Source organism: Hyalella azteca, unplaced genomic scaffold (genome assembly GCF_000764305.2).
Source record: "Hyalella azteca isolate HAZT.00-mixed unplaced genomic scaffold, Hazt_2.0.2 contig5418, whole genome shotgun sequence".
In the NCBI taxonomy this organism is placed as follows: domain Eukaryota; kingdom Metazoa; phylum Arthropoda; class Malacostraca; order Amphipoda; family Hyalellidae; genus Hyalella; species Hyalella azteca.
The window spans coordinates 2,005-26,987 of NW_025935610.1; the positions used below are offsets into that span (position 1 = coordinate 2,005).

Below are 24,983 nucleotides of genomic sequence, written 5' to 3' on the forward strand. Positions count from 1 at the left end.
AATAGCGTGTTCGGCGCTTTGATCGCTAGAAAATATCAATTTTATTATCAGTTTATCAGCCGGGCCGGCAACAGCAATTACATAGTCCATATGCACGTTCTAAGCTTACCACGAAAAAGAAAATAATAAAAGGAATCACAAACAATATCGTGAATATGAGCGAAGATCAGGCATTGTAATTTAAAAACTTGATCTGCATGCTTAATTTTATTGATCAATTTTTTTGTGCTCCTAGTAATGCTCGGCTTGATTGGTTACATCGTCATGATTTTGTCCTAATTTTAAACTACGAGAATATAATTTGTTACAATATATAAATTGGCAGTTTTAGAATTCCTGTCTGTTACAGCAATGTGACAGAAAAAAGACAGAATAAAATTTCAATTGTACTTTATTTGAAAACATACAAAGAAGCATTTCATTTTAACCCTCATAAAATCTCACATGTGATTCTGACTTTGTTGTAATAATTAACGTATTTCTGCAGCATGGGCTACTGCCTGCTGCTGAGCGCAGGACTGCAGCGCTGCAGAAGGCTGCAGGCGCCGCTGCTGCTGCTGCTTCTGCTGCTCTTCGGTGCCAGGACCGTCCGTAGGAATGTCGACTGGCAGTCACGAGAAGCGCTCTTCACGTGAGCCGCCTGTCTCAAAAATCTTCATACATTTCATTTTATGTAATTTTTAACTGTTTTTTATATTTTATTATTTACATTTTTTATTGATCTAATTTCTTAAACCATTTATTTGATGCTATTTTTATTTGTTACAATTTTCATATATTATTATTATATTGTTTCATTATTTTAATTTCTTATTATATTTTTTCTTATTAATTTTTACTATTCTTACATCGTTTGCTCAAGATGGATCTCACTCTGCCAAGTTTCTCTTAAAGTTCAATTTTGAATTGCACTTATTAGTCTACGTGACCTATCACCCATATTTCATTAACGATTGTGTAGGACTTTTTCATAATTATAATCTTATTGGCGTCTAGTGAAGTACACTAGGATTCAAGGGAATAACATTAACTTTGTATCCGTGAACTAAATCTGAAACTGCCAAATGCTGCTTTGTGATTGTAATTAGCGTAAAAAATCTGGAATGTATACCTTTATAAGATGAGTAAAAGTTCACCAATTGGCAGAGAGAGGCAAAATGACACGTACATTTCCATATAGCTTCGCTAAACAGGGAATGAAAAAAGCATGACAACGTAGATAAAATACCCTTTAGAGACAAGAAGCTCCATAAATATACCGTTAAAAAAATTACACGTGATCACGGGAGTGGCTCGTCATTGAGTAGTGACAGAAATAACGTCAGAGAACGAAGGCTCTCATTAGTGAAGAGCTCTAAAGCAATAATGTGAGGCAGTTCCATGCACGGAGGGTCCATTTTATTACTGTTTAACTGCTCTTAATTACTTAATTAGCTTTCTCTTCCATAATGAACGAGTGAGCTTCAAAGCAGAAATGAATATACGTGGTTGTTTACAATTATTTTTACTGAATTATTGTCACATTATTTACGGAAATTTGATAATAATTTTCCATCCGCTAATTAGATTTGTATACACCTTCTTTCAGAAATTTTACTAAATGACATCAATTATTGGTTTTAAATTGTTCTGTTCTCTTTTGGTTGATTTTCGGTGGATTTTCATAGTCCTCTATACGTAGCGCTCCGGAAATTCGTTGAATGTATTTCCAGTTGAATCGAGTGCGGGATCCGGCAGAATTGTTCCAGATCTACACAATGGAATTAAAAGTTAGGCGCAAAGTTAGTTTGTGTTCTATAGTTCGCGCCAACGCAGTTTGCCGAGCTCTTGTTAACGAAGACTCCTGATACCTGGGTGCCAAAAATTTAAAATAAAATACAAAGCCAAAAATTGTGAGTTATTGGTTCACATTTATTTAAAATTCAATTCTTCCTTGAAAAAAAAAAGAATCCCATGGTAATCATGGAATATATCAACCATGTGATCATTACTGATCTTGTCTCTAAGATATATCCGAGTTCTCTGACCTTAAATATTTTAAAGCCAGTCTTCATTATATCAAACCGAAGTATTAGTTTCAAACCGAAATGAAAACGGTTTGACAGTATTTTAAACTCGTGAGTGCGAAAACAATTATCTAATTAGAATATTTTCCTGCCAATGCATTTTTGACTGAATTTTGAATCGTAATGTCATCAGAAAATTCAATCAAATCGATTTAATTAATTTGGAGATGAAATTGGTTCATTTACATCATTTGACATTTGGGTATTGGAAATCACTTAAAAATGCTTGACATTAGCATCATGATTTACAAATCCCCAAGATTTGGCCTTTATGAGACATTCCAACTAAGAAAATTGACAATACCGAACAAATAACCAAGGTTATAAATACACTTTCTTAACATTGTCATATACCATGAAAAAATAATTATTTTACATATGTCTGGAAACAAGCAATGCTTTTAAAAACTACCGATTTGATATATTTAATTGCGCCTGCCGTTTGAAATGCTGCAAGGTTTCTGAAAAATTAGTATGAAGTTATTTTTTATAATTAAAATACTATATGGTATTTTAAATTTAACTACCAGCCCCAATAGTCGTACTAATAGCCCTAATAGTTGTTTCTACATAAATTTTAGCAAGACTTTTCATTAAACTTCCATCATATTTTATAACTTTCATCCACTTTCTGATTATAATGTTTAAAAAAAATTGTACGATGGAGATGGCACATACCATGTTATAGATCCAAAAGAATTCCCATCTAAAATGTGCGGGCCACTCATGAAAACACTATTTATTTTATATATATTGATGGGAATGACACATATTATTTATATGATCCAAAATATTGTTTACGTAAACAGTGCGGGCCTACGGACTATGCCATACAACGCAAAGATGCACTACAACTACGGCAACCTGCAGCGCGACCTCTTCAATACTGACCTGGCCCAGCTCCACTACCGGGAAGCTATCAGGTAAATGCCATGTTTATAATGGTAAATTACTACTAATTTGTCAGTGAATTAATCAAACAAATTAACTATATTATTATAAATGAAATGTGGTGAGCGGAAAAACGAATATGTGTGATACATCATTATAATTTGGGAAAATTATGTTCAGCAAGTGTAATGAAAGTTGCACAAGAGATGTTTTCATACATATAATTTCCAATCATTTGTGTCAGGCAGTTCTATTTCCAATTCTATTTTAAGCTCTCAATTGCATCCCTAATGCAATTGATGCACGAAATTAACGAGTATGAATTACCGGCGAACATTGATGTTATCGCCATTATTTGTCTAGAGTGAGAAGCGGAGAGGCCAAAATGATAGGGATATGTTGATACAGAGATATGATTAATGCAGGCAAATATGTATGGTGACTATCTGTAAATACATTGAAAAAGAGAAACAAATATTGTACAATTTCCATATTCGGTGAATGGGTGAAATAATGTTTACGGACTATGTGAATGTTTAAATGACACCTAAGAGCTTGAGTATCCTTCCCCAGTTAGCTATAAATCAAACATGAAAACATCGAGTAACGCTGAAAAGGAATAATTTTAGAGAGTCTGTTACTTTAGACTTGATGCAGAGAAGCTGGATGCTCATAAATCTTCCATAGTGGAATTTCGAGCTCACTTAGATGCCAATCACTCACGTGAATCCCGCGTGAGAAGCTTTCAACTAAAGCCAGGCAATGGACGCGACGTAGCGCCATTCAAGAGTGGTTTCAATGTAGCATTATCCGCACCCATCTTTTGAGCTGCGACTCATCAAGCTGCATCACATAGACAGCTTAATCGTGCGTCCAGATTGCGGTAGGCACTGCATAAAATGTTGACTTGACTTCGGCGGCTGGCAAATTACGGCAGCAGTGATACAGTCATACATGTCACTGATAGGCGCGGCATAAAATGTCCACTTGCCTTTGGCGGCTGGCAAATTACTGTAGCAGTGACACAGCCAGTTCACTGATAGGCACGGCATAAAATGTCGACTTGACTTCGGCGGCTGGCTTTTTGCGGTAGCAGTGATACAGTCAGGTCACTGATAGGCACGACATAAAATGTTGACTTGACTTCGGCGGCTGGCTGATTACGGTAGCAGTGATACCGTCAGGTTACTGATAAGCGCAGCAAAAGATGTCGACTTGACGTCGGCAAATGGCCAATGAGACTACGGGCGCCTATATGCGCCATCGCGACAGCTTTATTGAGCGTCGTGCGCCGCGCGTCTAACTGAATATCGCGCCAAAGTGCGCATCAATTCTTGATTACCTCAAATTTATGTCTACATTAGGCGAGCGATGCCTCACTTCCTCGCTTACTTTTGGCCGCCACAACAGATCGAGTTGCTTGCTTGGAATAATTTGGTCAGCCCGCAACCGAGATTACTGTAAGGAATATTCTTGGGCCATCATTTCGCTGCGATGACTTTGTTAAATTCTATTGAAGTTTGCACGCTATATTTTTTAATCTGTTATTGCTGAGGTAAAAATTTTTCTTACAGACCAGTTATTAATATAGTAAAGAAGTAAATGATTAATATTAATTAATTGTTTAAGATAATAGTCAGACGTTAAAGATGTATACTTTTTTATGGGAATCGCATTTGATCTTCAAGTCTTGTAGTGACTGCGTGCTTCTGAGGCATTTTTGGAGCGTCAATAATAATCAAAAATATTCAATCTAATTTGATCGAACTTGTTAATATCGAGCGATGCCATCAGATGTTACATCTAAATCTCAATTTTAATAATGAAGATTACTGGCGTTTCATTAGGAAATGAACGAAATATTAGGACGGTCTTCAGGCAGCAACCATACAATGTCGTATGACAAAAAGCTTCTTGAATATTCACGTAATTTCACGCTACAACATTGACCAATGGCCATCACCTCGGCGAAGAAGGCCTGTATTATAAGCAATGGCGTTGCTGACGTTCCCAATATTATTCGTAATGACAAGAGCGCAACGTTGTTGCTCCATCTACATGAGGTGTAGGGCTTAGAGCTATGAGCGAATGGCGCCCTATAAGTCATTGCAAGGGAAATGATGTTGTCGCTTCCCGAGAATATGCCAACCAAGGCAAAGTTGTGATGATGAAGATGTTGCTATTTTGGAGGTGTTTCCGGGCTGAACACTGCGCTCGTGATGGCAAATAAATATGACTGGGAATGCGACGATGCTTTTTGCTACATTTCTTGTCAGGAAACTACGTTGAGAAATTTCCTGTTGCTGAGATATTTCCGTTATCAACTGAATGAATGAAGTAAATTTATATCTCGTCCTTCAGATTGAATAATGGCGTTAGTTTTGTACTTAGAGCTAAAGATTAAACGAATAGAAAACATATAGGTACCAATTTTTTATATTTTTTTATCGAGAGAACCTTAATAATTTATTCTTTTTCACTAATTTGGCTGAGGTTCGTCTTGAATAGTGTTTATGTAAATAAAAATAATACGGCCTGATCATTACTTACTTATGATGATATGCAATACATGCTGCGTGATTTTTTCAAATTGCAGAAAGATTTCAAGTCTCATAATATTATATCACTCGCAGAAATATATTCGATAATTCAATGGTATGTCAATCGCCAACAGATTTCAGACCATTCGATGGATTATCATCATCAAAATATGCCAGACCATTCCATGGCATATCAATCATCAAAATATTTCAGACCATTCAATGGTATATCAATCGTCAACACATTTCAGACTCTCCATTGGCATATCAATCGCCAACATATTTCAGACCATTCAATGGCATATCAATCTTCAACATATTTCAGACCATTCAATGATATATCAATCGCCAACATAATTCAGACCCTCCATTGGTATATCAATCGCCAACATATATCAGACCATTCAATGATATATCAATCTTCAAAATATTTCAGACCTTTCAATAATATTCCTTGAGGTTGTGGCCTGACCACGCGAGTGCGCACAACAACCTGGGCACGCTGCTCAACGACACGCGCATGGCGGAGGCGCATTTCCGCGCTGCGCTCCACGCGCATCCCCACCACGCGCATGCCAGCTACAACCTCGCCATGCTCAGGCAGTGAGTTCTCTTCTGAACTTCTTAAATTAATTCTTAAATTTAATACAAAAACTGAGAGTATTCTAATGAACATCAAATGCGACCTGATGATTAGTTGTGTAGCTGTTGTGTTATATGTTATATAATTGTTTATTTATGGAATACTTCTTTTTTGAAAAGTTAATCATGACAGCTAAATTAGTTCTCCTCGATGAGCAATTAAAAATTTGGAGCAGGTAATTAAATAAAGTTCTCATTCTAAGTTTACTGGAAAACTTTTACATAAATAATCATACATTCAAGCATGATTGCCTGACGTAAATTGCCCGCAAAGAAATACAGTTTTTTATCTTAATATCATTCGTCGCAAAATATGAGAAAAAATTTCATTTATTTTTTGCTCTCAGTTTATTGACAGCATTTTGCATACAGTACATTATAATTTGTTCTAATTCTTATTATAAAAAATTCTTATTTGTTATTCTACACAGAACCTTCTTATTTGTTATAATGAGTTAATTACCTCTAATATAAAGGAAAGAAGGCGCCCGCGCCGAGGCGATATCTCTGCTGGAGGCGAGCCTGCGCTACGACGTCTCGCACCGCGACTCTGTGTGCGCGCTCGCCGAGCTCTACGTCCTGGACGGCAGAGACGCCAGCGCTGACGCCCTCCATAGGGAGCTGCTGCTGGCTGTTCCTAGGGATGCTGCTGCGCATAATAACTACGCAGCGTTCCTGCAGAGGGCTGGTGGGTGGTGGTATGACGTACGTACGTCCCCGACACCACATGAAAAAAATTGCATCACGAAACTTGAAAGCATTTGTATTGAGTTAATGAGCATTTCGCTTGATTTACTGACGAAAATTCGTTTGCATTTCAGAGAATAATTTGATAAGATATCTTTAAAATTATTCGATATCATAAAATAAACTTATTATCTTAGGTTCCCTTACAAATACGACGCCTAGAAGCGCAGTCATTTTAAGTAGAGCTTACTATATTTCAGGTCTAACACCATTCATTATTCTTCGACTATCGAGAAAAAAAAAAGAATTTTCGTTCAGAAACAGTAATCTGTCTCTACAAAATTTTTAAAACTGCTACGAGAAGATTTTTGAAACAAAACCTAGTGATAAATTTCGTGCAATAATTCTTCTAAACCATGTAAAAAGGATTTTTTAGCAACGGGGATCTGAAATTATGACCACGTGTGTGGATTGTTCACTAAGTATAAATGACTGTATATGTGTAATGACTGTATATAAATCTTACTAGCATTTATAAAATTCTAATTAGGCTTTCTCGAGCCAAGAGTATTAGCGCTTTGATGTTGTGCAATATCCTATAGCTTTGTTTGAGCAGCCGAGCGGTGCCAAAGCTTATGGTTACTTTATTGCATTCTCCACATGTCGCATTCTCCCCCTGTCGCATTCTCTTCATGTCGCATTCCCCTCATGTCGCATTCTCCTCATGTCGCATTCTCCTCATGTCGCATTCTCCATTTTTTGCTGAAGGATATCCGTACAACTTACTTCTTTTACTAAAGGTTGTGATTTAGGTTAACAGCTCACTACTTTTTTAATTAAAGCTATCCGTAGAAGGCACTTTTTTGCTGAAGGATATCCGTACAACTTACTTCTTTTACTGAATATTTTATCGTGCACTTTACTTGTTTTACTGAAGGTTTTACCGTGCACGTTATTTGTTTTACTGAAGGCCGTAAAGAGGCAGCTCTGGGACACTACGAGACAGCTCTGAGCCTCGACCCAGAGCACTCTATTGCTCTGGTGAACACGGCGCGTCTCTTGAGGGCCCTCAAGCATGACCAGCACGCAGAGATCCTCTACAGAAGGTAACAAACGTCCTTACCCTTAATGAGGCACTGCGCAGCCTTTATTATTTTTGCACCGGTCCTCACCACAGAGATATTCTGTGGCTCTTTTCTTAGGGTTTCAGCTTCATTCAACTCTCATTTTTATGGGACTTTTTCCCGGTTAGGTATTTTTTATGGCCTTGTAAAGGCAGCTGGTCATTTCTTCTGTTGCTCTCATTTCATTTGCAGTTTTACGTATGTGAACAGTGCAAGATTTTCCGGAAATTTATAATTTTAGACGAAATGAGATGTTATTAAATTATACGTCAATAATTGTGCCATATGACCGTTCTTATCACATTTTTATGTTAGTATACATGGTTTAGTATGCTCACTGGCCGGTGATATTTTTCTTTAGGTTGATGAAGATTTTTATATTAATCATGAATAGTTGCACGAATATTGATGGCTTATCAAATAGATTTCTAAAATTTCAACACCGTTAGCGAAAAAATCCTTCTGTTATTGAGTAGGAATTGACGATATTCGAAAGGCTGCGAAAAAGTAAAAAATATCTTGATCGAAAAAATATTTTAATTCCACACCATCTGTTTTGACGTCCTCAGATTTTTATTCTGATAGCAATGTGATGTTCGTCGATTTGGAGAGCCCGACTTGCACTCGGCAACACAAAAGATTTGAGCTGCAAATCGGCTTAGCGTTGAATTCGAAGCTTCCTGCCTCGGTGCTCGAAGCTGCAGATAGTAAATGCTTGAAACTTTCATGCGTACGATGGATTTTTATGCTAACCTGCACTCTGGGACTTGGCATGCATACCCTACGCAAGAGAAGAGTTTTTTGTGGAATACACAATGAATGAATTCATGAACTGCAAATGAGCAAAACTCCTATAAGAATTTCGTGTTAATTTAGATTTCAATCAAATGACATCGGGATTTTTATTATTAGTCTTAGAGTTAAGTACAAATGACTTGGCCCTTTATCATTGTTATTAAAATGCAATTAGGATTATTTTCCTTTCACTTCAAAGTATTTATTTAAACCTGGAAGTTAGCTATAAACCATGAGGCAATATTCTAATCGTACCTAATGTTTAGAATTTGCAACGAGATGACGATGTTAAAAAGTTTAATCAATTGATTTCTTGTCGCAATGTTAAAAAAGAATAGGTCTAGGTCTTGTGTAAGAAATTAAAATATGAAAGCAAGTTGTTTACTATTCACAGTACCTGTTGGCAATTTGTGTAATGTCAGAGCTAGATTTGCTCCGTGGCCTTCTGGACAATAAATATATTATGACATGAATAGTGCATAGTACTCTCTTATAAGAATACTAGCTAGCTTGTACCTAAGTTTAATATAAAATTCGTGTAATGATTATCATACTTCACTTTTGGCAAAGAGAACTTACCAGCTGTCTAGCAGAATGTGTGTTTATTGTTGTACGAATTCCGACGAATATATTAGCATGTACCTTTCCAAACGATGTTAAAACAAACGCAAGACTTTCATGCATTTTCTTGGGCCAATTCAGTTGTCTTCTCTGAATTCAAATTTGCGAAGCGGCACATTGCTAACTTTTAGATGAAAGTAAGAAATTCAATTGTAGCTCGAGATGCATGAGACTTAGTGGAGTTCTATTTTCTTGGTTTGCAAGTTAGAGGTGAAGGAGCTACGTAATTTCTACAACACACGAGAGGCTCACCATTCGAGCTAGTAGAACGTGTTTCACAGAAATTCATTATTTATTATTCGATCGAATTGATTACAATTATTCCGACAATTATTATTGCGTGACAGAGGCTCACAGTAATTTAAAGTTACAAAAAACGCTGCATTTATAAGTTTAGTACAAATTTTTATTTGCGCATCTATTCCAGCGTTTTGAATTATGTGAATGGTAACTGATGTTAAAATCTTAAGGAAACATTTTTCGGACGCATGTCCTTTGGATGAACATTTTCGAAGACTCAAGAACTGTACTAATTTCAAGATATATATGAAGTATCTTGTTCAATAAAGTAGTTACTGCATCACAGTAGGTTAACTTACGTTCAAACACCGATCTCCAACATTATTTATTTGGTATTAGAAGTTTAGTTGAAGTTTTGCAACTTCACTGTTCAAAAATTTGTTTTTTATAAGGTGTATTTATGGCGACTCATTCGTATCAATGACATTATTTATGAATTATTGTGGTGTAAATTAATTTGCATGTTACTTTCATAACATGCATATTTCTTCGTGCATTTTCTTGTTTATTTTTATAACTTCTATATAACCGACTGGATATAATTCATTAAGTTTAAAAACCGAATGATTTTGTCCTCATTTTAAGTTCGAATTTAAAAGTCCATTTCTATTAAAGAATAAGTTCATATATCTTCACGCACAGAATATATTCAAAATTCACACAAAAAACTTTCCTCACTCGCGTTTACACAATTGATCTTATGTTCAGAATTCGCTGCATATGATAATAAAAACCTGAGTTTAAACAATGAATAATGAATTAGTTTCTTGATTTCGTTCATCAAATAATCTTTAGAGCCCTTAATTTTTTTACTTAAATAATATTATTCACGATTAGTTCGTCGTTTAATAATTAAGCAATTGTGACGTTAGAACGTTGGACGAATATATTAAAGTCATAATTGATAATTGGACGAATACGTTAGAAAATTCGTAACAAATACTTAGTTGAGAGCACAAAGATAAATATTCCCTTTTTTGCAGTGCATTCAGTAATTTTGGTAAATATTTTAGAATGATCACGACCTCAATAATTATATTAAATTCGCGTCAGTCTGAATTAGAAACGAACAAAATTTCTCATTTAATAAATAAATTTCATGTTAGGAATCATGAATATGAGATGTTCTTGTAATGCCCAGTTAAATTACTTTACAACCTTAGCTTGGTCTCTTTTGATTTTAGCTAAAGTTCAATCGCCTGAAATTTTGATTTATGTGCGTTTAGAAATTGCGTGTCGTTTTATTGCATTTTCATATCTATTTGTGTCAAGTGGCCGTCTTAATCATTTCTTCAGTTGAGTTCGCCACATTTTGAACACGTTTTCCCTCGTGAGTGCATTTAAATGGTAAATGATTTTACTGGTCTGACAGTCTAAATCTGAGTGTTTTCTTGCATATTCTAGTGCGACGTTTAAAATTAATGTGAAAATGAAGAAACCCGTGCACTCCTAAAGGTGACTTTTCAAATTCCTTGAAAAATTTTCCATTATAAAACAAATAAATAAAAACGAATGTGTTCAACACCTTTACCCAAGAAGCGTCTCGCTATTTAACCAAATTTCCTTCCTCAGAGAACTGAAATATTTAACGAGTGATTTACGATATGTTAAATTCCCCCAACATTTTATTCTAATTCATGTACTTTACAACGGAACACTTTGCATTTCTTCAAAATGCAGAGCCTTGAGCGTGTCGTGGGAGGCTGGTGTGGGCGAGAGCCTCGGTAAGCTGTACCTCAACACTGACAGGCTGCAGGAAGCTCATGAGACATTCAGCGCCGTGCTGCAGCGCTTCCCCCACCGCATCTCCACGCGCGTCTACCTCGTGAGTGCATTTATGGAGTGTATTTCCTAGGTGCATTTCTTAGCACGGAGCCCTTATAATGAACAGTTATATAGTGCATGTATTGTGTATTGAACGTGTATTACATTTTGCGGGGCGCGTCTACCTCGTGAGTGCATTTATGTGTATTTCCTAGGGGCATTTCTTAGCACGGAGCTCTTCATGAACTGTTATATAGTGCATGTATTGTGTATTGAACGTGTATTACATTTTGTAGGTGTTTATCCATTATGTATACTGTATATTCTAGTATTGAGGACTGAAAAATGTTTAGCTCTAATGGTCGTATAAATTGTATTCCTTAGGTGCATTTCCGACGCAAAGCCCTTAAAATGTGTCTTTAGTGGGTGTATGCATTGAAATTTGTTGGAACAAAATTCAATATAACACTTTTTATTTCTTCAAAGCCTTAAGCATGTAGTGGGAGGCTGTTGTGGGCGAGAGCCTCGGCAACCTAGACCTCAACAATTGACGTATATTCTAGTCCTTATAGAAAGGTCTTCAATGCGAGTGCATACATTGTATTTTGTAGATTGAAATCCTAGTGACATTACCTAGCAATTAGCTTTGAAAAAACGTGTGTGTTGAGAGTGAATACAATTTATTTTTAGTCATCCGTCAATTGTTTTGCATTCTAGCACCGAGCCTTTACAAAAACGTCTACCGCGTGAATGCGCACATTTTGTTTAGTAGGCTCCCGTCCTGGGCGCATATCTTTGCACCGAGCCCGGACCTTAAAAATCCAAAGCTTAAAACGAGACCTTAAAAATGCAAACATTTTCGGTCTTCTCCGGAAACTTGATATTCTTGCTGAGTACCTACGCACGTATACCTCATGATCTAGAATAATGGTGGTTCATTGACAGTATTCTGGCTACCATTCGTTATTATTTCTGTACTGGTAAATGCGCGAAATTATTTGTTACTTCTGTGAAGAGGATTCGCATCGTTACTTTAAAACGAACCTTATGGTAATTAAAACTATTATTAATTCGTCTCGATAGTTGAAAGCGACAATCGGATGATTTTTATATTAAATAAAAAACTGTGACTGTGTATATGCAGTATTTTTGGTTTATATGCTATATATGCAGATCTGGGTAAATCTTACCTAAATTCATACTATGTATTTCAAACACATCCCTGATTCAGTTAATAACCATTATTTTTTCCTATAGTAACATTATGTAATAACCATTTTTCCCTATAATGATTTCCACTGATTCTACCCTGAAATTATATCCATCACGTTCACATTTAACGGTTTTTAGGGCATTTTCTCATTTAGGAAAAAAATGCACTATTGTGCTCGCCATGTCCGTTTGTCCGTCCATCTGTCCGTCCGTCTGTCCGTCTGTCTGTCCGTCCGTGACTTCACGTTTTCGTCGACGAGAAAATGCGCTCTCTGTCACTATATTTTTTAATATTAGTTTTGACTTAGCCAGCGTTGAGTGCTGAGCAACAATTGGACGTAACATTCCTGTATTGTTTTTAATAAAACTTCATATTCCGTATATTAATTGTAATATATCTCATGTAACTCCCGGAAATATTTATTTCATTGGTGAATATTTTTTCTATTTTTAATTCATAAAAAAGTGATTGATTTAAGAGATTGTGATTAGTCTGATTAAATGAAGAAAAAAAATTAAAATTCAAGCGAATGTAGAATTTAATCGGTATACTGCATTGAATGAATACAAATAAAAATTATGTTATGGACTTTCATTTGACTTAATTTATTTCAGCTTAATGACAACAACAAGCAAAATGTAACGTCATATTATAATGCAATTATTAACAGTCAAAATTATTCTTATATCCTTTATATAGATCTTTCTTCCAAATCGTTCTTAAAGCTATGCAGAATGTAACGTTGCTATAAGTCACTCCTGAATTATGGGGTCTAATTTCGCTCATGAAATTTCTCACGACGTTCGCTACGTAGAAGTAAAAAATAATAGATTTATGTGTTGAATATTTCATTATTATCATTGATTTTCAATCTATTATTATTTAATAATTATGTATTTATTATATTAGATTATATAATTTTAAGATGTGAATATTTATCGCAAATAAGAAGCACTTTTACCTGCAATATTTCCTTTAGTACTTTTTAACCTATTAATTTTTCATTAAACTCGAGTACAGAAATTTGGTTGATGTAAATAGTAGTTACAAAATTTATGACCAGCGTTCTCCCTGCATCACGTCATGTAATTCTTCCTTACTCAATAATTCGTGCTTCGACCTAAATACAGTAATTAGGCTAATGTCTACTTCAGCAAATATTTCTGTTGGGGAGAATTTCACGAAAAGTTTCACTATTTCGCTAATTTGTTGTGGGACATTTTAGACACCACGCAACTGAATGGAAACTCCTCCAAGCTCGTCTATTCCCAGAGGGTCTGCGAGTTTGTGTAAATCCAAGCATCGGCTAAGCACGCTGGGACTCGGAAGCGTCACTCTTGATTAAAACTTTTCCGGCCAAGACACGTGTCCATTTCCTGGAAAGTCGGACTCGTTGTTTGCTCCGTGCAAACTCAAGGCTTGGTCGCTAGTCAGCTTGCGACGTCTCACGCTTTTCAAATGATCCTCGGTATATCAGCTTGAGACGAGCTGCAAACATTGTGGGGAAACTGTTGTGTTTCCAGGAAACTAATGCATTTTTATCTCAATAACTGACTTTGATCTCGAGAAACGATAATTCTCAAGGTCATTGCAGTGCACATTTTTCGTAATCATATAATGAAATATTGATGAATTCTCACCCTGGTTTAGCTTTTTTGAAACTTTTTTAACACTAACATAATTTATGCCGGTGATTGAATAAATTATCTTAGATTAATATCGCTATTTTCTAACATTAATTTTCACTTTGCAGGATGTTGAAGACAACGACGTTACTCCGTATTTCATGAAATTGGAAAATTTAGCCTTTTTCACTGTTTATTTTTTGTTCTCTGACGGTTTCATTAAACTTACGCTGACCATCAGGTAATAAAAATTTCGCGTAATAACTTGAATTTTGTTACAAATGTCACAAAATCGAAAAAATTCACCATTGCAAGTGTTACCAAATGTGCCTACAGGCGCGCGTGCAGCTCCAGCAACGTCAATACGAAGCAACAGAAGCAATTTTAACGTCAGTTTTGAACGAAGACCCATCGTACCCTGAAGCCCTGCTACAGCTGTCGCTTTTGTATGCGCATACAAACCGCACGGCGCAGGCGCTGGAGGTGGCCAGCGCAGCGGCCGACCACTGCTCTGTTGCCTGCTCTGTCTGCGCTCACTTGCTTGCGCACAGAGCAGACCTGCTGCACGCTGCGCACCGCACCGACGCCGCGCAGAAGGTGGGAACATGTTGGTGTTATGATTTATTTTAATTGATTGTAAAGCTTCGAGTATACCGGGAACAACATTTCCCAGCCTGAGGAAAGCTTTGCTCTTTGGCCGAGTTATAACACTTTCTTGTAACTTTTCTTACAAATTAAATTTCTCGAGCACTCTCAGTGGGGTGTTACTGTAACGATGGGTTTGATTTGTAAACCAATCAATTTTATTATGAAGGTTGATCTTAAATTGAAAAGTCTCAAATATAGTATTTAGATTATTCTTATTAATAATTTAAACTACGGCTAAACCCCAGGATCGTGCTTATCCAAACCTGTTGAGAAGGTATAAGGATTAGAAATGAAAATATTGCAGATGCAAGTTTCAAGTCATCTTGTGACTTTTGAAATTAAAATCAAAGTGAAGGCAGATTTATCAATTGAAATAATATAGCCATTCTATTACAATGTTACGCTAAATATATCAAGTAGAAAACAAAGTAAAATGATGGATCGGTAGTGTACTAGGCAACAAGAAACAACATGCGCATCTAATACCTGGAGTGTATTTTTCCATAAAAATAGAGCAAGGCTTAAAATTTTTAATTTCTAATCAAATATTTAAAATACGTTTAACACGGTATAATCAAGTAAAATAATTTATTTTAAAGCCATCGTAAATTGAGCATTAGGATATCATTAAAGCTTTTCTGCTTGAGCAAGATTAGCAGAAAATTCAATTTTTACTGAGAAAATAAACGGAGGCTGCCGAGTCGGCGGTGACAGTCAGAGACTTTCTGCGACAGACGCTCTCAGTTCTCGAAAAAGAAGCACCTTTATTACCAGTAAAATTTTGCCTGCGGAAAGTTTTTTTCACATATTTTAAACCAGATTAACCAAATTCTATATGAATACTGATGTGCGCTTTATATCGCTCATTTCAGAGCTACGAGGCAGCGTTGGAGTTTGATTCAACTTTAAGTCACGCTCACGTCAACCTGGGTGCAATTTTCCACTCTAAGGTTAGTATAATTACTAGGAAAATTTCATTAACAATATTTATTAACAACCAACATAAATTCATTGCAAGTAACACCGTCATAAACATCATTCTTTGCAACCCTCACGCCGAACATCAACCATTGTGAAATTTTTCACTCTTAGGTCATTAGCAATAATAAGACAAATTTATTAAAATTATTTCTCTACAATTAGCATGGATGTATTGCAAGAAATATCATTATAGAACCTCATTCATTGCAATCCTCACATAAAACCGCCTCATAAATTCTAGTCCAGCGCGAAAAAAATTCATGTTATTAATAAAAAGAATATACGTATATGATGCGGTTACATGACACAGCGACAATAAGCTGAAATCCTGCAGGATCGATCACAGGAAACGAAAGCTACGCTTTTTAATTCGTCATATGTTTTTGTCACCTCAATCGATGATTGTATTTCGTACCCCATTCATTTGTATTCCCTTTCAATTATTTTTCAAATTCACAAAATGTATTTTTCCAATAATAAATCATTAAAATCAGCAAACAAAAACAAACGAGACACTTGCAAATTTTCCGCACTATTCATTCCGTCATTTAATCTATTCCAGTGGAGTACCCATGCTGAACTTCTGCATTTATGCAGTACTTATGCATTCCTTTCTAAAGCTTGATGCTTTCTAAAGCTTGATGCTTTCTAAAGCTTGAAGATTCCTAAAGCTTGATGCTTTCTAAAGCTTGCTGCATCCTAAAGCTTGATGCCTTTCTAAAGCTTGACCTATTTATTAATTTGTTAATGAATTTCGGTATATTTTTGTGTTTGCAGGGTGAATTCGCACGAGCCTGGCACCACTATCTCAACGCCCAGACTCACGACCCGACCAACACTCTTCTCTTGGAGAACATGGAGAAACTTAAGAGGTCTCCTCACCTAATGCATCCTTTAACTCCTCTAAACTGTCTTACTATTTCATAGACTTCAGGGAGTTACAGATTTTTTGACGTGCGTATTCGATTTTAACGAGAATTTTTATTTCTGATTATCACTGCGACACCAGTCCTATGCAACATGCAGTTTTAAATAGAATTATTCTCACGAAATCACATCTCCTAAATATCATCTATTATTTGACGCTCGTAAAAGAAACAAACTTCTTAAAATACGAAACTATACAACGATAAAACCTTTTTCTAAACAAACTGCAACTGTATATTATCACCAGGTTAATAATACTCATTGATGAAGCTTTCATTTCTTTTATTTATAGGGTCGCAATAACTTAATAAGTTATGACCGTCATGCCTCAGTTTATCATAGATTATTATTAATGCATGAACAGATCCATTGCAGTAAGAAAATTCGTTCACAACATCAAAAGATTATAAATTTACGGTTAACTGAGGCATGTCAATTAGGTATAACTTCGATAGATAATTAATGCGACTCTAAAAAGCAATTAAACGCTGCGGAATTCCCTACAAGGGATTATTTATTGTTCTGCAATATCCGAATTAGTTAATTTAACCCACTAAAAGAGATTTGATCATATGTTTCCTTCAGGTAAAATTTTTCTAATTTATAATATTAAATCTTCCCAAATTGTGAAAACTCAAGGCACGGCAGCCGATTTGGAATTATATATTTGTTTTTATCAGAAGTCAACATCATAACTTACGAGTGAACAAAACTTGAGTCAGTCGTGGATGCTTGCTGAGATATATTTAAAATGAAGAATGTAGTTTTCACATTTTTTGCGTATTTTTTGACATACTTGACATGAATATGAACATAGGATAACTGCTACTCTTTACGGATTTTACTTTCACCGGTCCGAATTTTCTGGACCACACACATTTTAAAGCAAGTTACTGTCAGAAATTGTCGCATAATATCCTACAACATATATAAGTCGATCAGAACGATGTATGGATAATTATAAAGAATGCTGTGGTAGTCTGAATTTATTTTTGGATGCAATGATAGCTGTATGATTGTATATGAGCAAAGAATAGCTTTAATTGTTTTAAATATTAGATTAGAAAGCGCTTTAATTGGAGAATTTAACTAGTGTGTGATAGTTTAATTTATAAGCTTACGAGATTGAACTATATGGAACTCATACAACATAAATAATGTATTACAGAAATGTTTTAGGAACATAACACTGGCAACAACATTGAGTGTCGTCTTCGCGAGTACGTAAATCTTGCGTCAGACGTGGACAATTAATAAAATTTATTATATAATAAAAATAAATTTTGGACGTTTCCACTTACAATTAATCATCATACTCTTTATCATATGATATCGTTTATCGAAGTGCAACCAAATGCATAAGATACTAACCATCATCACCGTACGTATCAGCCAAATGCTACGCTATAAATAATAATCCGAATATTCTCTGTGTATTATAACGGACAATAAACCTTCATGTCACTGTGACAAATAATTATACTTATGAATATTGACCACACATTAATAAGTGTGTATTAGTTTTAAGAATAAATTTCTGGCATTGCTTTTTTCCCGGGGATTTATCGATGTATATTTCTTATTAAATATTTTATTGTACTTTGATTCTGGATGAACTTGTAGAAGTTCGCACATCTTATGACCTCACATTATCAATGTTTATATTGTACGTGTTAGGAATAAATATTAATGAGTTTAAATGATTATTTCGCAAAACTCACTCATTGGTAACCATCAAGTAATTTTTAAAACAAGCATGCACCATGCATGTACCAGGAATTAGTAAGGGATCTAAAACACGAACCAAAATCCTTATTTTCTAGGACTTAAGGGTTCCCATTTGCTTGTGGCTTATCGCTTAGGTTGTGCACTTTATACCTCTGCACTGGCGATCACAGACAACTGAAGTGTACAAATATTTGTTATTATTAATTAAATTATAAATTCGAGTTATTTGCAATAGTATTGCTGGACTTAAAGGCCGAAATGATTTAGTTTGTGTTCTTGAGAAACAACTTTTTTCATCGTTGTTGTAATATTGAACTTTGTTAGAAATTTTGATCGTTAAAAATGTGAAATTTTGTACCTATTCGTTATTTTTTATCATACAGTTGGTTGTAATTATGAGTTAGCATTTAACGCCGATGTTCTTTTAAGAATTAGTTTATATATAATTTATTTATGATCTTAATTATTAAATTTGTTCTACTTAAATTGTGCGCGTGAGGCATTTCTCAAACATTGAATATTGTCACCGTCATATCCTTGATGTTCATTAATTTAAGAAGAAAAAAGAGTGGAGGTCGTGTTGAAAATATTCCGAAATTCTCAGATGCCCGCGGTTGTATTCTTGTTCGGAACGCTCTTCAGACGTAAAAAATGTCAGAATCAATTGAAAAATGTCATCAATAAATTGAATTTCTTCATGACTAATTTGTACTCGGTTTTTGTAGGCGACGCATGTGCCTCCATATTGCCCGTAATTTTGGCCCTGGCCATTATTATTATAATGCAGTAAACAGCTTCGATTTCAAATTTGACTGAATTCAAAATTTTTTTATTCAAAATACAATTTTCTTCTATAATCCAAAAATGAGAAATTACTCTGTACTTACATTTTTAATATGAGACCAAGCAATGATGAGAAACTTCACTTAACTATTAAAATCTGATCAAATTCTATATGTAAAAAGGAGTTAGAGGATATGACCCTCAATGTATAAGATTTATGTCCAGCCGTCGATATTCATAGCCACTGCTTGATTGATATCAGTATAATCTATAATACAAATAAATATTAATATAAACTTGAATAAATAACTTGCATGTTTATATATATTATAAATCGGAAATTCCATGCCATAAATCCCCGACCTAATGCAAAAACTTTCGACCAAGTTAAACGATTTTCACAATCCGTTAATTTTTGCAGGTAAATTCCACAATCGCGCACCGAATAGTGTCTAATTCGAGCAGAAGTAGAACACGGTTAATTAGGAACAACTAGTCAAGAGATAAATATTCTCGTTCATATAGTTATTTTATTATGCTCTAGATGTTTCCTCAATCGCCTAAAGAGCTTTTAAAAGAACCTAAGGATATTATGGTAATAACTGCACTCAAAATTTGTTCTCTGGACCACGCAACATCTGAAGAAGGACGACGCTGCACTTGCTTACAATTATTCCTCAATATAGGAGGTGCTATGAATTCCTTACATGTAAACTTTCGTGATTTTGGGGATTGACTAAATATTTTTGTAAGCCCATTTAATAAAGTATTTACTAAATGAAGCTCTCATTTTATTCACCCGAGCGTAATTTGTCAATGTGATTATCTTATTTCCAACGAATAAATTATGTTATTTCCAACGTTCCTGAATAAGAATCGATTCTCTTCTTAATAGGTTTAGTGATTGTTACTTAATTGGTCATTCATTTTGATAATTGATTTAATTAGGAAATTTCCTTTCAAATTTTTAAAAGACGATAAAATCTGCTCATTATTTCCAAGTGTTTCTATAAAATTTATTAATCTCCTCTTAATCATATTAGCAGCTTATCAAAATCGCTCATCTAGATGTAGAAATGCTATTCAACGGATACACAAAACTAGAATTACATTGATTATACCAGCCAAAGCCAGGTTATAGGACGCCGCTATCAACAACGAGCTATGTTGACGTTATCTTCTTTGCCAACTTGGTTCGCTGCTCTGACTTTGAATAATAGAAGCGGTATTAGATTATTCAATAACCTTGGACAGAGAATATCTGGTAGTTCTGACTCCAATATTGATCCCTTAATCTAAATATTAGGGATTAATTAATTTCCACAAGGTCTCGTCTATTGGTAATGACGCTTGTTGGGCACGCTATATTCGACCTAGGCTATGTCATGCAGGCTACGTCATGCAGGCTACGTCATGCAGGCTACGTCATGCAGGCTACGTCATGCAGGCTACGTCATGCAGGCTACGTCATGCAGGCTACGTCATGTAGGCTACGTCATGCAGGCTACGTCATGCAGGCCACGTCATGCAGGCCACGTCATGCAGGCCACGGCATGCAGGCCACGGCATGCAGGCTACGTCATGCAGGCTACGTTGTGTTTGCTCCGAGGTCTCGATTATAATGAGACATTTGTCGAGCCAAAAATAATGATGTCATGAAGAAGTAATGCAAGACCGAACAAAAGAACTTGCAGCCGTTTAGCATTCTTTTATACTGCTATTTACTTACACTGGGAGGTGCAAGGAGTATCAGTCATCGTATATTTCTTTGTCGTATTGGCGCGCTGTAATGTGAAACACAAAGACCTTCGCTATGCGCGACATACAAGCAAGACCGAAGACATCCATCAATCGATGAGGAGCTTTTGCTGCTGCAACTGTAGCAGGAGTCTTCATGACTTATGCAGCTCCTGGACCCAGCCATGAGTCCGTTATTGCACACGCTATCCAGGTAGGGTGACGTCTTTAATAGAGCAGTCGATAATAATTGCTGATGCTAGACAAGCGGCAAGTCGTGTACCAGTGAGATTACCAACAGACAACACATCAAATATTTATTGGGGGGCTTGTCTCAGGCGGGCATTAGAATGCGGCTAACGAGGACGCAACTAAGATGCCTTCAACAGTTGTGCAACTGCACGGCATTCTATGCAACAGCTCTGCTTCCTATTCAACAGCACCACATCCTATTCAACAGCACCACATCTTATTCAACAGTTTCGTATTTTATTCAACATCAATGCGTTCAACTGCACCGCAAAAGCATTGCGTTCATCTGCTACGCAAAAATTTCATGCATCTCATTCAACTGCAACGCCTTCAACAGCACAGCACCCAAATCGGAATTTTCATCAGAGACCGAGTAGTTTCTTTTTATTAAAAAAATGTCAAATAACAAAGAGTGAGCATTAAATAGGAGAGTCGTAAGCGTAGGAATAAGGAAGCTTAGTATTTCATAGAGTGCGTACTGGAACAAGACTCAGGCAGGCCTCGACAAACAATTTTCTCACCGGCGCCTGATCTCTTCATTGCCCAGCAATTTCAGCACAAAAATTGATGTACTAATGACGTCAGCTGTGGCCGGAAAGGTTAATGTTTTAGCGGTTCATGTTTAGAACTAATGTAAATTTTTCCAAAGAAGGCAAAGCTTCACTAAATTGGCTTCTAATTTGCTGTGGTGAAGAAGCAGAGGCGAGGTGCCGGCCTGTAATTACTGCAATATCCCTTGATCCCGGGATTAAATGAGTTCGGCGCCGATTTTGGACAGAGACAACAGAAAACAGCTTTATACGTATAAGAGAGGTCGATATTGAAAGGTTATAGTCGAGGCTGATATTGGAGGGCTTTAATAGAGGCTGATTTTGAAGAATTATATTCGGGGCTTATATTGGAGACTTTAATGGAGGTTGATTTTGAAGAGTTATGTTCGAGGCTTATATTGGAGGGCTTTAATGGAGGTTGATTTTGAAGAGTTATATTCGGGGCTGCTATTGGAGGGCTTTAATAGAGGTTGATTTTGAAGAGTTATATTCGGGGCTGATATTGGAGGGCTTTACTAGAGGCTGATTTTGGGGAGTTATAATCGAGGTAGATATATTGGCGGGCTTTATTAGAGGCTGATTTGGAGGCTGAAGTAGGATACTTACATAGAATCTTATATTAGAGGCTTATATTGAAGGCTTATATCGGAGGCTTATATTGGAGGTTGATATTGGTAGCTTATATTAGGGGTTTATATTAGACCAATACAAGACCATTCAGAGTTCTTTACAGCTCACAATGTCCAGCAACAGACCGACATTGAGTCGTCTTTGGCACATCGCTAGTAACTGAGCAGCGTGAGACATTTACACGCTCCTCTAGACATGCACATGCGAATCGAGTTCCGTGTTCCATGAACCGTAAATGGCCGTCGATAATGCGGCCATGATTGTGAATTATGCGCTGGGCAGCGTGAACCTTGTAGGCCTTAAGCCTTGTATCGGCGGTCACTCGATCTTATTAAATGAACCTGCCGCACAAGGGCCCTTGGGAACCTGCGCACCTGCGACTAATTGATTGAGTGCCTCCTGCACAGGTAGGGAGGGTGGCTGGACAGGTGTTGTTGGGGCATGTGTTGTTGAGGGTAGTAGAGATGTTTGACCAAACTCAGGTCTAGAGACACTCACTACTGCGAAAGACGTTATATCCCAGCCAGGTCTGCACTTGTTCGCTTCTATATACGAAGCTATACTCCACTCAGCTTTAAACATCTTAGCTACTGTACACGATGTCATACTTCACTCTATTCTATAAATCCTCGTTATTGTACAAGATGTTATGCTCCACTCTAGTCTATATTTCTGTACTACAGTACTAGATGTGATACCTCACTCTAGTCTTCACATCGTCGCTACTGTGCAAGATATTTTATCCAAACTCAAGTTTACTGTGAAGGCTCCAGCAAAACTTCAATTTTTTAGGACAATTTCTTCAATTTGTGTTTTACAAGTCGGCATTCACAACTAGATACGATGCTCAAAAGGCAGACGTCCCACACGCAGCCGTAGGACCCAATTAAAAAATCCTTCTGCCACTCGAAGCTTTCAACCTAATGACGTCTTGAACGCAATATGGAGAAATGGAAGTTCCTTGGAGGAAACCCATTTCAATTACGTGTCGCTCAGGACAATAATTGAAAGGTCCTTGATGATGCGAGGCAAAGCAATGTCAAGTATTGCTCGAAATTGCTTACTTTACAATAAATTCATTTAGTTTTAGCGTGAAGTGTGAAATTTTCTACTGAATAAATGTAATTTAGGGACACAGATTAATTTACAATAACTTTTAACAAAATGAAATGATTAGCATCATCCATTTATTCTAAAAATGTTTTGGCATAAAATATGATAATCTTCAAGTCGCGATTTCATTCTTCTCTATTCAACTGCGCGAAGCACATCATATTTTCTCTCTGGAATACAAAATTTGCAAATCTCTGTAAAGAAATGCAAATTAAAGCCCATGGTTTGTCGGGCCATTTCTCATTTTCAGTTTCTCGCCTTTGCTGCTCCGCACCGAAGCCCTTTCCGCGCTGCCGCCCTTTCCAAGGAACTCATTAACTGTTACGTTTTTGTGCACAAATTGCACACCCTTTAGAATATTAAAAGATTTCCCCATATTTCAGCGGACGGTCACTAATGAAACAACTCTTGCGAAGTCCTCTCTGCAGGAATAATCTGAACACTTTTTCAACGCTGAACTTAGAGAACAAACGCTAAGATTATTCATAACAAAGAGTTACTGATTGGTGTCTAAAATGAGTTTTAAGCCGCTTTTGTTCGACAATTACAAACTGACTGAATGCGATCCTGTCATTTTTTTCTATTCAAATACGACAAATCGAAATGACAATTCCAAATTATTTGGGATTTATTGAACTGAAAATTTTTGATCAAAAGTATACTGATCAAAATCTCTACTAATCAAAAGCAGAGTTGTTTTTTGTCACGGGGTGGATAGTTTTTTAATATAATTGTACGAGTAACTGGGAATGTCGAAAGGAATTCAGTAAAAATATTTGGTTAGGAACTCACAGTAAAGAAACTCGCAGGCAACTTGCTGCAAAACTCGACTCGTGTCGCTCTTCTGTGAGATAAAATGGCATCAAAGCGCAGCTCCACGTCCATTCAAAGGGACTTCGTAACAAGCCAAGCTAAGCACATAAAATAACAAGTCTAATACTTTACACGAGTTCTTAATCTCTTTTTAGCGAGGTTAATCAAACGTGCATCTATTATAAATTGAAATATTCGTAGTGCACTCTTATTCGGCAGCGGCGCACGCCGACAATTTCAACTTGCTAAATTCAATACAACTTTATTGAATGCTTTAAAAATATTCTAGCACTTTATATTTACATTTCATAAACCAATTTACTACTGCCTGCATTTTTGGCAGCAAACCAGCGCTTGAGTTGAAGCCTGCATCGTGGTCAGGTTAAATTTTTATAATTGAAGTAAAGTAAGGAAGTGAACACGCAATTTTATACAATCATGCGTGCAATATTTTAAGGAATTATTTACTTGTAGAGTACTTTTCAAGCATGTACTTTAACTATTCCAGTGAAACTATTTCATTAATTATGATTGATGAATAAATATCTCTAA

General features: G+C 36.1%; 1 protein-coding gene across 1 annotated transcript; it reads left to right on the forward strand.

Annotated features, from left to right (window-relative positions):
* Positions 1 to 487: 487 nt before the first annotated feature.
* Positions 488 to 20,117, forward strand: LOC108675542 (protein O-mannosyl-transferase TMTC1; the record flags this gene model as incomplete). Its single annotated transcript, XM_018163562.1, has 9 exons — positions 488 to 631; positions 2,876 to 2,989; positions 5,957 to 6,100; positions 6,616 to 6,827; positions 7,797 to 7,932; positions 11,347 to 11,491; positions 14,605 to 14,865; positions 15,789 to 15,866; positions 16,675 to 20,117. Coding segments are annotated over 9 exons (1,384 nt in total), but the record flags the coding sequence as incomplete, so codon positions are not given.
* Between the last annotated feature and the right edge of the window lie 4,866 nt (positions 20,118 to 24,983).